This window comes from Rana temporaria, chromosome 10, assembly GCF_905171775.1.
Source record: "Rana temporaria chromosome 10, aRanTem1.1, whole genome shotgun sequence".
Lineage (NCBI taxonomy): Eukaryota > Metazoa > Chordata > Amphibia > Anura > Ranidae > Rana > Rana temporaria.
In genome coordinates, this window is record NC_053498.1 from 87,715,332 (window position 1) to 87,728,871 (window position 13,540).

The following is a 13,540-nucleotide window of genomic DNA, read 5'->3' on the forward strand; positions in this document are numbered from 1 at the left end:
CTTGCCTTCTGGTAAGCCTTTATTCTACAAGGTGTTTTTGGTGGTAGTAATCAACAAATTTTGCACCGTCTGGCGGAACTTTAATGATCATCAGGATTATTTCTACCGCCTAGGAAGCATTCATATATGCTCATAATTAACTTTTTGGACTGTATGACACTTTTTTCAATCATTTGAACTTCGTCTCACAAACTGACTAATTATCACAAATTGTGGAACTATTCATAATTTTTCACATACGGTTTATCACAAATTATTATTATATTTTAGATTTATAATTTACACAGCGCAACACTTATTTTTTTCCCTTTGCACTTTTGGTGTGTATAACACTTTGTTATTGCAGCTTATGCTAGTTTAGTTTTATTTCTAGCGCAGTGATCTTTTTTCTTCTTAAAGCGGATGTGCCACTAAAAAAATATATTAAAAGCCAGCAGCTACAAATACTGCAGCTGCTGACTTTTAATATAAGGACACTTACCTGTCCTGGAGTCCAGCGGTGATCGCAGCAGATGACGAGCCGGTCGCTCGTCACCCTGTTGCTCCCCCCTCCATCCACGGTGAGGGAACCAGGAAGTGAAGCGCTCCGGCTTCACTGCCCGGTTCCCTACGGCGCATGCGCGAGTCGCTCTGCGCCCGCCGATTGGCTCCCGCTGTGTGCTGGGAGCCGAGTGTTCCCAGCATACAACGGGGGACGGACGGAAGGTAAGGAAAAAACCCGTCCTTTGCCCGTATCGTAGGGCCGGAAGTGGGTGCAGATACCTGTCTGTAGACAGGTATCTGCACCCCCCTCCCCCCTGAAAGGTGTCAAATGTGACACCGGAGAGGGGGAGGGTGCCGATCAGCGGGACTCCACTTTAGAGTGGAGATCCGCTTTAAGCTTAAGGATCCCATGTACTTTTCATCATCACTACATTTAGGGGTCTATTTATAAATTATTTCACCCAAGATACACACACTTTTCTAATTTGATTCAATTGGAAAAATGTGTGAATTCCTTTGAAAGTTGTGTGAAAATATTTATACACAGACCCCCTTAAAGTATTTGTTACCCCAACATTTCATATTCCTGCCTATGTGGAATATGAAATGTGCCATATGTGCCTGCTGTACCATGTACTGTACTTGTATACTGTAAGAGAAGGTAATCTGTTCTCATTGTATTGCTTCCATTGTGTTTCTGCTAGTCCTTTTGCTTTCCTAATAACAACTTACCACACTAAGCAGGAGAACACACCATGGTCAGTTCTATAGCTATGCAATGATCAGCCTTGTCCTGACATGCCCCCACCGCACCGCCAATCAAGGGAATCTCAGTGTGCTACTGTTTCTCCTCCCCCAGCTCTAATGCAGCTGAGAACAGATGGAATGTAGACACTTATAAAAAAGGGAAAAAAGGTAATTATCATGTTTTTTTTTCATATCTATACAAAAATGTTTTGCCTTTCATTTCTATTTTAGGCGAAATAGGTTGTTTTACAGGGTGATTGTTTACAATCGCTTTAAGATGTAAATTCAGGGGGCGTGTCCAAGATGGCGAAGTGAGCAGAAGCTAATCCTCTGTGCTCCGCCGGCATCCGCTCTTCTATCCGAGCCATCGGCACCGGATCACTCCTTTGCTGCCAGCCGGGGATACCCCACGTTGCAGTGGACCTGGGGAGCCGTTCGGGGGATTAATCCGTTTTGGACTTGCAGTGGGGGGACCCACACCATCTGCTCCCGGGCCGGGCCCGGCCTTCCCTCAGGTCGTGCGGCCTCGGGCCGCTCCGGATGTCCATCCTGCTCCACTGAGGGGACCCTGAGGGACTACACCACCAACCCGGCACCCAGGGACCAAGCGGGTGCACTCACCTTCCGCTCCGGCCCTTCCTCGCGGGACCCGCACTAGGCCGCACCGAAGCCGCGGCCTCGATTTCCAGCTCGCGGACCCGCGGCAGTCACGATCCCGTCCAGCGTACTCCAAGCCCACCACCGCAGACCCGACACCCGAGGATCACCGCTGCCGCGCACAGCTCCCGCTCCGGCCCGTCCTCACGGGAACCCCACTAGGCCGCAACGAAGCCGCGGCCTCGATTTCCGCTCGCGGACCCGCGGCGGCCACGATCCCGCCCAGCGAGCGGGCGGGGAACTCCTGACACCATCGGCTGCTGTTCCGCTCCAGGGGACCCCCGCGGAGGCGCTTCCTGCCCGCTCCTGCTCCACCGCAAGGGCCTTGGACTAGGCCTGCACGAGGCCGCGGCCTGGATTTCACTCTGTGGCCCCCCCGGTGGCCACGATCCCGCCCACCACACAGGCGGATCCGGTGAGTGGACTGTTCGCTGGGGAGCCCCCCCAGAAGGACTGGCAGATGCGTCTGCCCCCCCATTGATCCGGTTACCCCCCTTGCCGAGAGCTGCGGCCTTGCTGTTCCCACACCTGGGGGGTACTACTACCGTGTCTGCGGCCTGCCGAACTGTATCTCTCCCCCTCTGCGGCTGACTGCTACCGAGGTGTCCCTGGGATAGGGAGCCGGGGGGGCGTCCAGGGGCCTTAATTGTGGACGCAGAGACACTTGAATGAGGCGAGGCCGGTCAGGATCAAAGGGTGGTAAGGGGAAGACGTACAAATTCCCTCCTCTCCCGGAGTCCCCCCAGCTGACGCCAGACCCCCTGGCTACCCCTCGGGCCACTCACGGCCAGCACAGGGCGTCACAAACGGGCCCAATGGAGGCTGAAGGAGAGAGGCCCCCGTGGCTGGCGGAAGTTATGGCGGCTATAGCCATGTGTCAATCCACACTCACGGCTAAAATAGAGGCAGTACAAATGGACGTTGGCCTTATCAGACAGGACATGGACAAACTCAGGTCCAGGGTGACAGAGACTGAACAGAGAGTTAGTAACGCAGAGGATATAGTCGCGGAACACAGTGCAGCACTGCGCTCGCTTCAAACTAAGGTCAAAGCCCTGGAGTATAGAGCTGAAGATGCAGAGAACAGAAATAGACGCAACAACCTGCGCATAGTCGGTCTGGCGGAGGGCGCAGAGGGCAACAACCCGACGTGCTTTGTGGAGGACATGCTACGCAACCTTTTGCCTGATGCACGCCTGTCCCCTCACTATGCGGTGGAGCGGGCTCACAGGATTCCACCCAGGCCTGGCCCTCCGGGAGCTCCTCCCCGCACGTTCATCCTCAAACTCCTCAACTTTCGGGACAGAGATGAGGTCCTCCGTGCATCTAGGGCGGTGGGGGATTTGAGGTTCCAGAACAACAAATTGATGATCTTCCCTGACTACTCTATAGAAACGCAGAAGCTGAGGAAATCGTTTGATCATGTGAAGGCGGGACTGCGGGCTCGCAACATCCGCTACAGCGTTCTCTTCCCGGCCGCCTGAGAGTCCAGGATGGTGAGACAACCCGCTTCTTCACTTCCCCGAGAGATGCCTCTGCCTGGCTGGACTCCCTGCCTCGTGACCAGCATCCAAGAGCTTGAGCCGTGAGTACCCGCTGAAGACCCTTTTTGTACTCTGGGCCCCGTCCTTGGCCTCGCCCGGGCGAGCGCTGCACTACTCCTCTGGTTTGGTGCTCACCCACAGCGTCTGTTGCAACTGTTGTGCCCGTTGATGCTGTGGTTGCCTTTACGGAGTGCCCAGGGACTCCCCACGTGTGGGACACTAAGATGGTGCCCCTGGTTAGAAGGACCAGGAGACTTCTGCAGCTGAGACTTCCTGTAACCCAAGGATTTGACAGACGGACCTGCAATCCTTACGAATAGATGGTTTACCTATTCCCCTTTTGTACTGGAGGGACCTTTTGTTTTCATATGCTTTTTTGATTTTTATTTTAAATCTATGTTCCCGATAGTCTGAGATATTTCCGGCGGATGCTACAGCTAGGAGGACATCTCAACTCACTCCTTGACCCCGCTGAACTTGCGGGGGGTTGGGAGCGGCTCTTGCACAGGACCCCCCTTTGCAGCCGGCGAGCTGTTTTTTGGTTTTGGGATGGAAACCTGCCTCAGTTTTAAGGGGTTGGGTTGGGTGGGGGGAGGGGAGGGTTCACATGTTGGGGAAGGTTTATGGTTTATGTTTTATTTTTGTTTTCTTCAAAAAAGTGTCTTGCAAGTAGGTTCTGAATATGCATTACTTAAGTCAGCGTCAGGTGTGTGTTGTGGGTGTCCCTTCCAGGTCGGGAGAGCGGTCGCGGGGGGAGGGCGCCCTTTTCATCCTGAGGTAATTCCCCCCAGCTGCGGGTATGTCAGCCCTTAACATACTGTCATGGAACACTAGGGGTCTAAATTCTCCAACGAAACGGTCGCTGGTATTTCAATTCATTAGGTCTCATAGCCCACATATTTGTATCCTCCAGGAGACCCATCTGGTGGGCAGTAGAACGCTGGCCCTGAAAAAACCCTGGATAGGGCATCACTACCACTCCACATATTCCAACTTTGCCAGGGGAGTTAGCATCCTGGTGCACAAGTCCCTCCCCTTTCGGCTGCTCAACTTGACACTTGACGCGGATGGCAGATATGTCGTAATTCATGCACAGATTAGGTCCATGAGGTTGGTTATAGCAGGGGTATATCTGCCCCCTCCTGCATCGATCTCTCTTCTACACCGAATCACCTCGAGTATAGCTGATTTTGCTAGCGACAACTTGGTCATAATGGGAGATTTTAACATGGTCCCGGATCAGGGTGTTGACAGGATGTCCCAGAGTGGATCCTTCCACTCTGGTCTGGTGGAGTGGGCAGAAATGTATGGCTTGACGGATGTGTGGCGTTGGAGGAATCCTCACTCCAGGGCTTACACCTGTCACTCTGCATCGCATAGGTCCTTCTCTAGAATAGACCGGGCGTACCTGGGGGGCCTGGCACTGCCTAAGGTTCAGGACATTAGGATTCTCCCTAGGGGCATCTCGGATCATGCGCCGCTTCTCCTGACGCTGGAGCTCTCTTCGGCCCCGGGCACAGCTTTGTGGAGGTTGTCCAGGTTCTGGGTGTCAGACGAGGCGGTGGATGGTCACTTTAGGGAGGCGCTGCAGGAATATTGGGCGGTCAACCCCGGTTCGGCCGGGCCGCTGTCGGTCTGGGATGCCTTCAAAGCCTACACGCGGGGTCGGTATCAATCAATAATAGCTAAGGTTCGGAGGGAGAGGAGGGCCGACTTGGTGGGAGCAGAGGGGAGGGCGGCTCTGCAGGAAGCACAATATGTCCGTTCCAGGGATCCTTGTGACTACGACGCTCTTCAGTCCCTGACGGGGGAGGTGGTGCGGATTCGCACTGCTCTCACCCAGAAATGTTTACTCGCCCAATCGCAGCGTATATTTGAGCAGGGGGAGAGATCCGGGAAGTTACTGGCCTGGCTGTCACGGGAACAATCCGGGGGGATGTGTGTGCCCTGCATACGTGGACCGGGGGGTGACCTACTGTACACCCCTGACGAAATAAACGACTGCTTCGTCTCCTTCTACAAAAGTCTCTACAGCTCCAGGGCTGGGTACTCTAGTGATGACCTGGCCTCCTATCTAGATCCCATTGACATCCCAGTTCTGACTACTAAATACCGAGAACTGCTAGATGCCCCCATAACTGCTGACGAACTCTTGAAAGCTCTTAAGACCCTCCAATCGGGTAAGTCGCCGGGCCCCGATGGTATACCGGTTGAATTTTACAAACAATACTCTGAGGACTTGACGGACAAACTGCTCGGTATGTTAACAGAGGCGCAGAGGGTGAGGGAGCTCCCTCATTCCCTGAGTGAGGCTGTGGTGGTGGTGATCCCTAAACCGGGCAAAGACCCGACCGTGTGCTCCTCAATACCGCCCCATCTCACTGATAAACGTTGATGCAAAACTCCTGGCCAAAGTCTTGACCAGGAGGCTAAACACAGTCATAACCGCTTTGGTACATCCGGACCAAATGGGGTTCATGCCAGGGAGGGGAACGGACATTAACATTAGAAGGCTTTATACGCATATGGACAGGGCCCGGCCGGAGGCGGCAGGGGTAGTGGCGTCTTTAGACGCCGAAAAAACCTTCGACTCGGTGGAGTGGGGGTTCCTGTGGGATGTCCTTGCGCGGTTTGGCTTCGGACCAAACTTTCTGACATGGCTGGGGATGCTTTACGCTGATCCCAGGGCCAGGGTCCGCACGAATGGCCTCCTCTCAGACACTTTCCCCTTGGGTCGGGGCACTCGCCAGGGATGTCCGCTATCGCCGGGACTGTTTGCCCTGGCGGTTGAGCCCCTTGCCATTGCCCTGAGGGCTGAGGCCGAGGTCAAGGGCATAGCGGTGGGGGATATAGAGGAGAAGGTGTCCCTCTATGCGGACGACACTCTACTCTACCTGGCGGATGCATCTCAGTCGCTACGGAGAGCACTTGACCTATTTGAGGAATTCGGCCGGTTCTCAGGAATCCGCATAAATTGGGGTAAGTCCGTTCTCTTCCCACTGCACCCCTCGCTTCCCAGAGTAGATACTGGAACCCCCCTCCAGTGGGTAAGCGAATTCACATATCTAGGCATTCGGATTAGTAACACCTCACAGGAATACATAGAGGGGAACGTACGGCCCCTCCTTTCATACCTCACTGACAAATGCACGGCCTGGCGCACCCTCCCACTAACCCCAGTTGGCAGGGTGAACCTGCTCAAAATGGTGTTCCTCCCTAAGTTCCTATATTTCTTCCGCAAAACCCCTTCCCACATTCCCAGAACTTTCTTCAGGCGACTGGAGGGGGTGCTGACTTCTTTCATTTGGGCCGGAAGGCCACCCAGAGTTGCGAGACAGATACTGTATCTCCCCCTATCGGGGGGTGGACTGGCCCTCCCAAATTTTCTGTTGTATTACTGGGCGGCTGTCCTAGTTACGGTGCGCTGGTGGTTCTCCCAGCCCAGACAGAACCCGGCGGTGAGGCTAGAAGCTGCCATACTGGGGTCATATGCTGCGTTGTCTAATCTGGTGTACAGGGGTCCCGGCGCTCCCCATCCTCTGACGGCGTCCATGAAGACGACTGTTAGGGTGTGGCGGGTGGCCAGAGCTATTTACGCTAAACCGAATTGTATCTCTCCACACACCCCACTGTGGGGTAACCCCACCTTGCCTCATCTCTGCGATCTGCCCGATCCCTCACAGTGGGCCAGACACGGGATCACCACCCTTAAACACGTTATAGCAGATGGTAGGGTCAAGCCCTTTCAGGACCTGAGACGACAGTACTCCCTCCCTGGCTCCCTCGAGTTTAAATACTTTCAACTGAGACATGCGATGAAGGCCCAATTCCCGGACGCACTGACCCTGGAACCCGACTCAATTGAGCGACTGCTGACGTCGAGCGTAATGGGGAAGCCCCTTTCCACTCTGTACATGTACCTGACGGTGGCCCATGATGTTAAACTCACCCGGTTAATGGATAAATGGAGGGGGGACATTCCAGCTTTGGGGGAGGAGGAATGGGAGGAATGTGTCTCCACATACATCCCATCCATGATAGCAGCTAAGGACAGGTTTCTCCAGCTCAAGTTCCTACATAGGGCCTACTTCACCCCTCATAGAATGGCCAACATATACCCGCATCTTGATCCGAACTGTCCTAGATGTGGGGTCGAGGTGGGGACATTCTGGCACATGGTATGGGACTGCCCGAAGCTTCGGCCGTATTGGGCGGGGGTAGCGGAGAGGCTTAGCGACATAGGAGGGACCAGAGTGCCGTTGGACCCCTTGGTGCTCCTTCTGAGTCATTTGGGTGAGGTCGAGGGAGACAGGTACACTAAGCTATGTATTACGTTCTCACTGTTCTATGCTAGGAGGGAGATACTGCTACGGTGGAAGTCGGTAGGACCTCCCACCCTTGGATCCTGGAGAAAGGCGGTGGACTCGGCTTTGCCCCTCTACAAACTCACGTATGAGAGTAGGCAGTGCCCTGCTAAGTACGATAAGGTCTGGTCGGCCTGGGTGGATGCGCCGGGATGGGGGGCCGGGGGGGTGGGGGACTAAGATGGATTCCCCCCCCGCCCGGAATGAGGGCCGTTGCCCCCCCTCTCTCTCGGGGCGCTGCCCACTTCGATCGGCTGCTGGGGTCCTCACACGTCTTGGGGGGTACCTGGGGACTTGGTGCAGGGGCGACGGTCTTTTGCCCGTGGGTGCTCTGAGGAGTACTCCGGGGGTCTGCGCCTGGTGGCTTACGGTTGGGGTGGACTGGGGAGGGAGGGCTATGGACTAGCATTTCGTGGCTTATCATACTTGTAGTATTTTCCCTTTTCTTTTTTGGATTGCCTGTGTTCATGATCTGCAAATGCTGAAATCACTTGTTTCTGACTGTCATTGTGCCTATGCAAATCTGATTGTCGAATAATGCATATCTTGTAATGCTGTTTTGTTAATAAAAAACCTCTTTCTGTTAAAAAAAAAAAAGATGTAAATTCATTGAAAATGTATAAATTGATTCTAAGATGATGCCAGTGATGTATTGCTTTGTATAACTGCTGTCATGCAGTCCAAGCAAAGCTGCAGGAGAGTTCATGGAATTTTGACAATCCAAGTGAGAGATACCACACTTTGTAAAACTATGTGAAGTTTGCTGAGAAGGATATCCATTGTGATCTATGCACTTACTCAGTATGTTTGCAGTATTTTCTGTCACAGCATCTGTATCCGGCCCATGGAAAAATTCAGAAGCAACACACCGACCCTTGTCTTTACCTGCAAAGAAAATAATACAATTCACTTTAATTACATGTCTAACAAACCAATTCCAAAATGCCTACAATAATATAACTGGTTTAGAAATGTTTATGCCCCATAGAAGCTAATTATTATCCTACTTACTGTAAGGGAAAATAAAAGGAAAAATATTATTGGCTGCTGTTGGTCAACAAAGGTTGTGGAGGACTTTTGCACGAGTCTCTTTTATATAACAAATGTGAGCCAAGGTGAATCATGCCTTAAAACTCAACTCCAGGCAAACAGCTAAATGCACAGTTGAAATGCATATGAAATAGCTGTTTTACCTGCCAAAATATTTGAAAGTTCTGAGATTTCCACAGCCACACCACACAGTCCTCTCTGGCTGGGACACTTGGCTTTTACTTGCTGTAGTTAACATTTGTCCCTCCTTTAGTCTTTGACTGGTCAGCAAAGGAGAGGCAGCAAACTGATTAAATCATCTCTTTGGCCTCGTACACACGACAGAGGAACTCGATGGGCGAAACACATCGTTTTGCTCGTCGAGTTCCTTGTGAGGCTGTCGAGGAACTCTGCGAGCCAATTTTCTCGATTCCCGTCGAGGAAAAAGAGAACATGCTCTCTTTTTGGCTTGTCGAGTTCCTCGACAGTTTCCTCGTCGAAAAATGTACACACGAAAGGTTTCCTCAACAAAAAAAAAACAGCAAGTTTCTTGCTGGTTTTTGTCGAGAAACTCGGTCGTGTGTACGAGGCCTTATTTTGCTGTCACCTTCTATCAGCATACTCTTAGCATTGGAGCACAATTGATTGGCTCGGTGTGCTGCCTCTTGCTTGCTTAAAAAAATGTACAGGTCATGAACTTGATTGCTTCTTGCACCTTTTTTTCTTTCATTTTTTTTAATTAACATTTGACAAGATATAAAAATGCTGTTGACCGTATCAAAATGGTAATAACAGTAGAGCATTCAATTAGAATGTTTTTAGAGATACTGAAATATATATATATATATATATATATATATATATATATATATATATAGCTATATATACTACTAGACTAGACTGTATATATATATATATATATATATATATATATATATATATATATATATATATATATATATATATATATATATATATATATATATATATATATATATATATATATATATATATATCAAATACACCAACACTAACTAACCTGCCTGCCTAATGTAGCTCAATCTCTCCGTCCACACACTATACACGGTCAGTATGTAAGCAGCCTTATATAGTGTGAGGCATGGACTTAGTCCCCCTGAGCCATGATTGGCCAAAGGCACCCTGCGAACACCCGATGTTCGCCTCAAACTTACCTTAATTTCAAACATCAAGCTCATCCCTACTTGTAACTAAGGTCATAGTAAGGTTGGTTCATAAATTAATGGAAAGGTGCAAGTAGAGGAGTCCGAACAAAGGGATCAAATCAATATAAAACAAATGATAACAAAAGAGAAAATATAATAATTAAATAATACCACTACTGGATTTTGCTGTAAGTCAACATTAAGCAGTATACTGAGCCAAAGGTCAGTATTTCAAGGAGAAGTCTCTGGAATTTTTTCCACACATAGTTGCCATCTATCTAAAAATTGGAGAAGAGAATTTGAGGAATGAGCAAACAAATTTTCATAAAGATGTTAGGCTTTAACTCTGGCAATTATGTCTGATACATTGGGTGCATTAGAGGTCATCCAGTTTGAGATGATAGTTAGGCGAGCAGCTATAAGCACATGGGTGACTATACACCTATATTGCGAAGGTATGCATTCCATATTTAGATTTAGTGGGGCTAGTGAAAGTTTAGGAGAGAAAATATCTCCAGTAACAGACGCTATCAAAGAAAACATTGTTTTCCAGAAACTCCTCAAACATTTGCATTCCCCCATTAAGTGTAATAGTCTTCCCTTCCAAACCGATGAAAACGGCCTGAAGTCCAGTTTCATTGGTCCAAACCGACCGTGTGTACGGCCCATCGGTCCGTTGTCCTTTGGCCAAAAATGTTTGAACTTGCTTTATAATCGAACCGATGGACCGCCGCCCGATAGGTCCAAACCGATGGTTAGAACACAAAAGCATCGGCTCAAAACCCGCGCATGCTCAGAATCAAGTCGACGCATGCTTGGAAGCATTGAACTTCGTTTTTTTCAGCACGTCGTGTGTTTTACATCACCGCGTTCAGACCCGATCGGTTTTTGAACTGATGGTGTGTACGCACATCAGACCATCAGGCCACTTCAGCGGTGAACCGATGAAAATGGTCCGTCGGACCATTCTCATCGGTTTAGATCGACCGTGTGTACGCGGCCTTAGAGCCACAGTCTCTTCAGCAGAGGTTAGAGGAATCTTTAAAAATGTGTGATAGTCTCATAAGTGTTAGGTAGCGCATGTCAGACTAAATGACGTATTCCCAAATTAACATACTAGTGGATTTCATAAGAGTTTGTAGTTTTGTAGTTTTGAGTAAAACCATGAAAGGCCTTTAAGTTTTTGGTATGAGGTAGTTAGGTATTCCCAAGTGTCAGTCTGCAGGGCGCATTGGGAATTTGGGTTTTTAACGTGATAGTGATACAATTGGAGTTCTACATAAGTTGTAGCAGTGAGTTGCACCTTTTTTAAATCATAGCAAAATATGTTTGCCATACTAAGAGCCTAGGATGAAGACACCTTGTGGACTTGAACTAGTTGACTCTCCCCTATTATTTTTCTGCACATTACATTTTCAATTACATGTTCCTACCTAATTCTTTACAAATGTAAATTTTATCCTCTCATATGGCTGTGGAATTTAGCCCAAGAGCTGTAAAAAAACTCAGAAATCATAGGCTCCTGAGCATGTGCAGTAATCTGCTGCCATATTTTGATGTCAGAAATATAGCAGCAGGTTCACACATATCTGCAGTACTGACCTGTCTGTACCACCATTAATGCATATGTGTGGAATCTTGCAACCATATTAATCTCAGCTCAGGACTGAAAATACACTGTGCATGCATGGCGTATATTTACATTACTGTGCATGCATGGGACATAATGCTTTTGTCACAGTTGGACCAGGGACCCATTCACACTTATAAATATATAATTGTGCATGTATGAGGACTCAATACACAGGAGTAAGTTAAGTGTAAGTACATATTTATGATGTAGGCAGATGCCATGTTGATTGGATATACAGTATTACTTAAATGGAACCCCCATTGACATCTTGGAGAAGTCCAAGATGGGTGAATGTATCCTATCAGAATTGTCCTTTCTACGTTTTGCATTACAATAATGAGTCATTTATCTCTAACCAGCTAAACTAATCCCTGTATTAGTAGTGCATTTTTAATATTAATATTTTGTATTTATTATTTTATTTTTAGAATTAACATTACATCTGAATTTCAACATGAATCAAGGGAAGAAACAAAAATGCCACTTTACTTCCTGAATTCTTCTTTTATAATAACTATGGGAGGACATACTCATAATGAATACTGATCAGCAGATTCTTACACTCTTGTGATTACACTGAAGTATATTATACAAGTAATTCCTCTAGCTATGTATGCACAAAGATTAACAGAGTAAATAGAACCTGATCAGCTGTTCAGTGTTTTACAGTTCAGTGATACCAAGTAAGACACAATTCTCATTCAATAAACATAACGTGAATTCACATAGTACATTAATGGAAAATCAGCTCTTTAAAAAAACATTAGCTATAATATGTCTCTGGATTAAATTTTCAGCAGAAGTCACAGCGGTAAGCTTTCCACTTACCTCTATAGAATCATGCACTTGCTGGCCCAGATTGCTGATGAATTCCTTTGGCTAACTCTTAAGCCTCGTACACACGTCCGAGGAACTCGACGGGCGAAACGCATCGTTTTGCTCGTCGAGTTCCTTGTGAAGCCGCCGCGGATCTCGGCGAGCCAAATTTTCCCATTCCCGTCGAGGAAAAAGAAGACATGCTTTCTTTTTGGCCCGACGAGATCCTCGACGGTTTCCTCGTCGAAAAGTGTACACACGACTGGTTTCCTCTGCAAAAAAAAAAAAAACGAGCAAGCTTCTTGCTGGTTTTTGCCGAGAAACTCGGTCGTGTGTACGAGGCTTAAGGGAGTGACATTTCATTGGTCTGGTTAACAAGGGAATGACTCTATGAAAACAGGTAAGTGGTTAGCCAGCAATCCTGACACTGGTGGGTTGTTGACAGTGGCAGAATTTCCTATTTGGAATTAGCCCTGTATTAGGACAAATGAATAATTATGTCCAACATTGTTACAAGGCGGCCCATGAGGTTACGTTTATATAACCATACTATACCAGACCAGACTATAACAGTCCAAATTGTAACATGTATCCAGTATTCTGTTTTTCCTCTGTGATAAAATTAATTGGTAACTAAAACAATCATTACATACAGATATGGACTCTGATGACTGCAGAATGAATGTACTGTATGTGAAAGAATGTGGGAAATCTGTAAATTTGAATCTGATTTTTTCGATTATATTAGAGAAACCTTCCTGAGATTCTAATAAAGCAGGCCAACAAATGCTGTTAATAATGCACATAAATTGCACAAAAAAAGTCACGAATTACAAAAAAAAAAAATGTCACATAAGATGTCACAAATGACACAAAGTTATATTATATATTTGTATTTATTCTAATAAAGAAGGTCAATAAAAGCTGTCACAAATGCACATAAATGACACAAAAATTTCACAAAGGATAAAAGTAAAACATTTCACAAATTACACAAATAGAGCTACATTATATATTTTTATATTTTCTAAATGTCTATATTCTAAACAAAGAACCCACCACCATTGTCAAACTTTTAGGCCT

At 47.8% G+C, this 13,540-nt stretch overlaps 1 protein-coding gene across 1 annotated transcript in view; it reads right to left on the reverse strand.

The window, feature by feature from the left end:
- Window positions 1-13,540, reverse strand: part of CACNG7 (calcium voltage-gated channel auxiliary subunit gamma 7) — a 144,460-nt gene that overhangs the window by 16,999 nt on the left and 113,921 nt on the right. Inside the window, exon 3 of the mRNA XM_040325669.1 lies at window positions 8,594-8,680. Within this exon, the coding sequence (XP_040181603.1) occupies window positions 8,594-8,680 (87 nt within the window). The remainder of the gene's footprint in view (window positions 1-8,593; window positions 8,681-13,540) is intronic.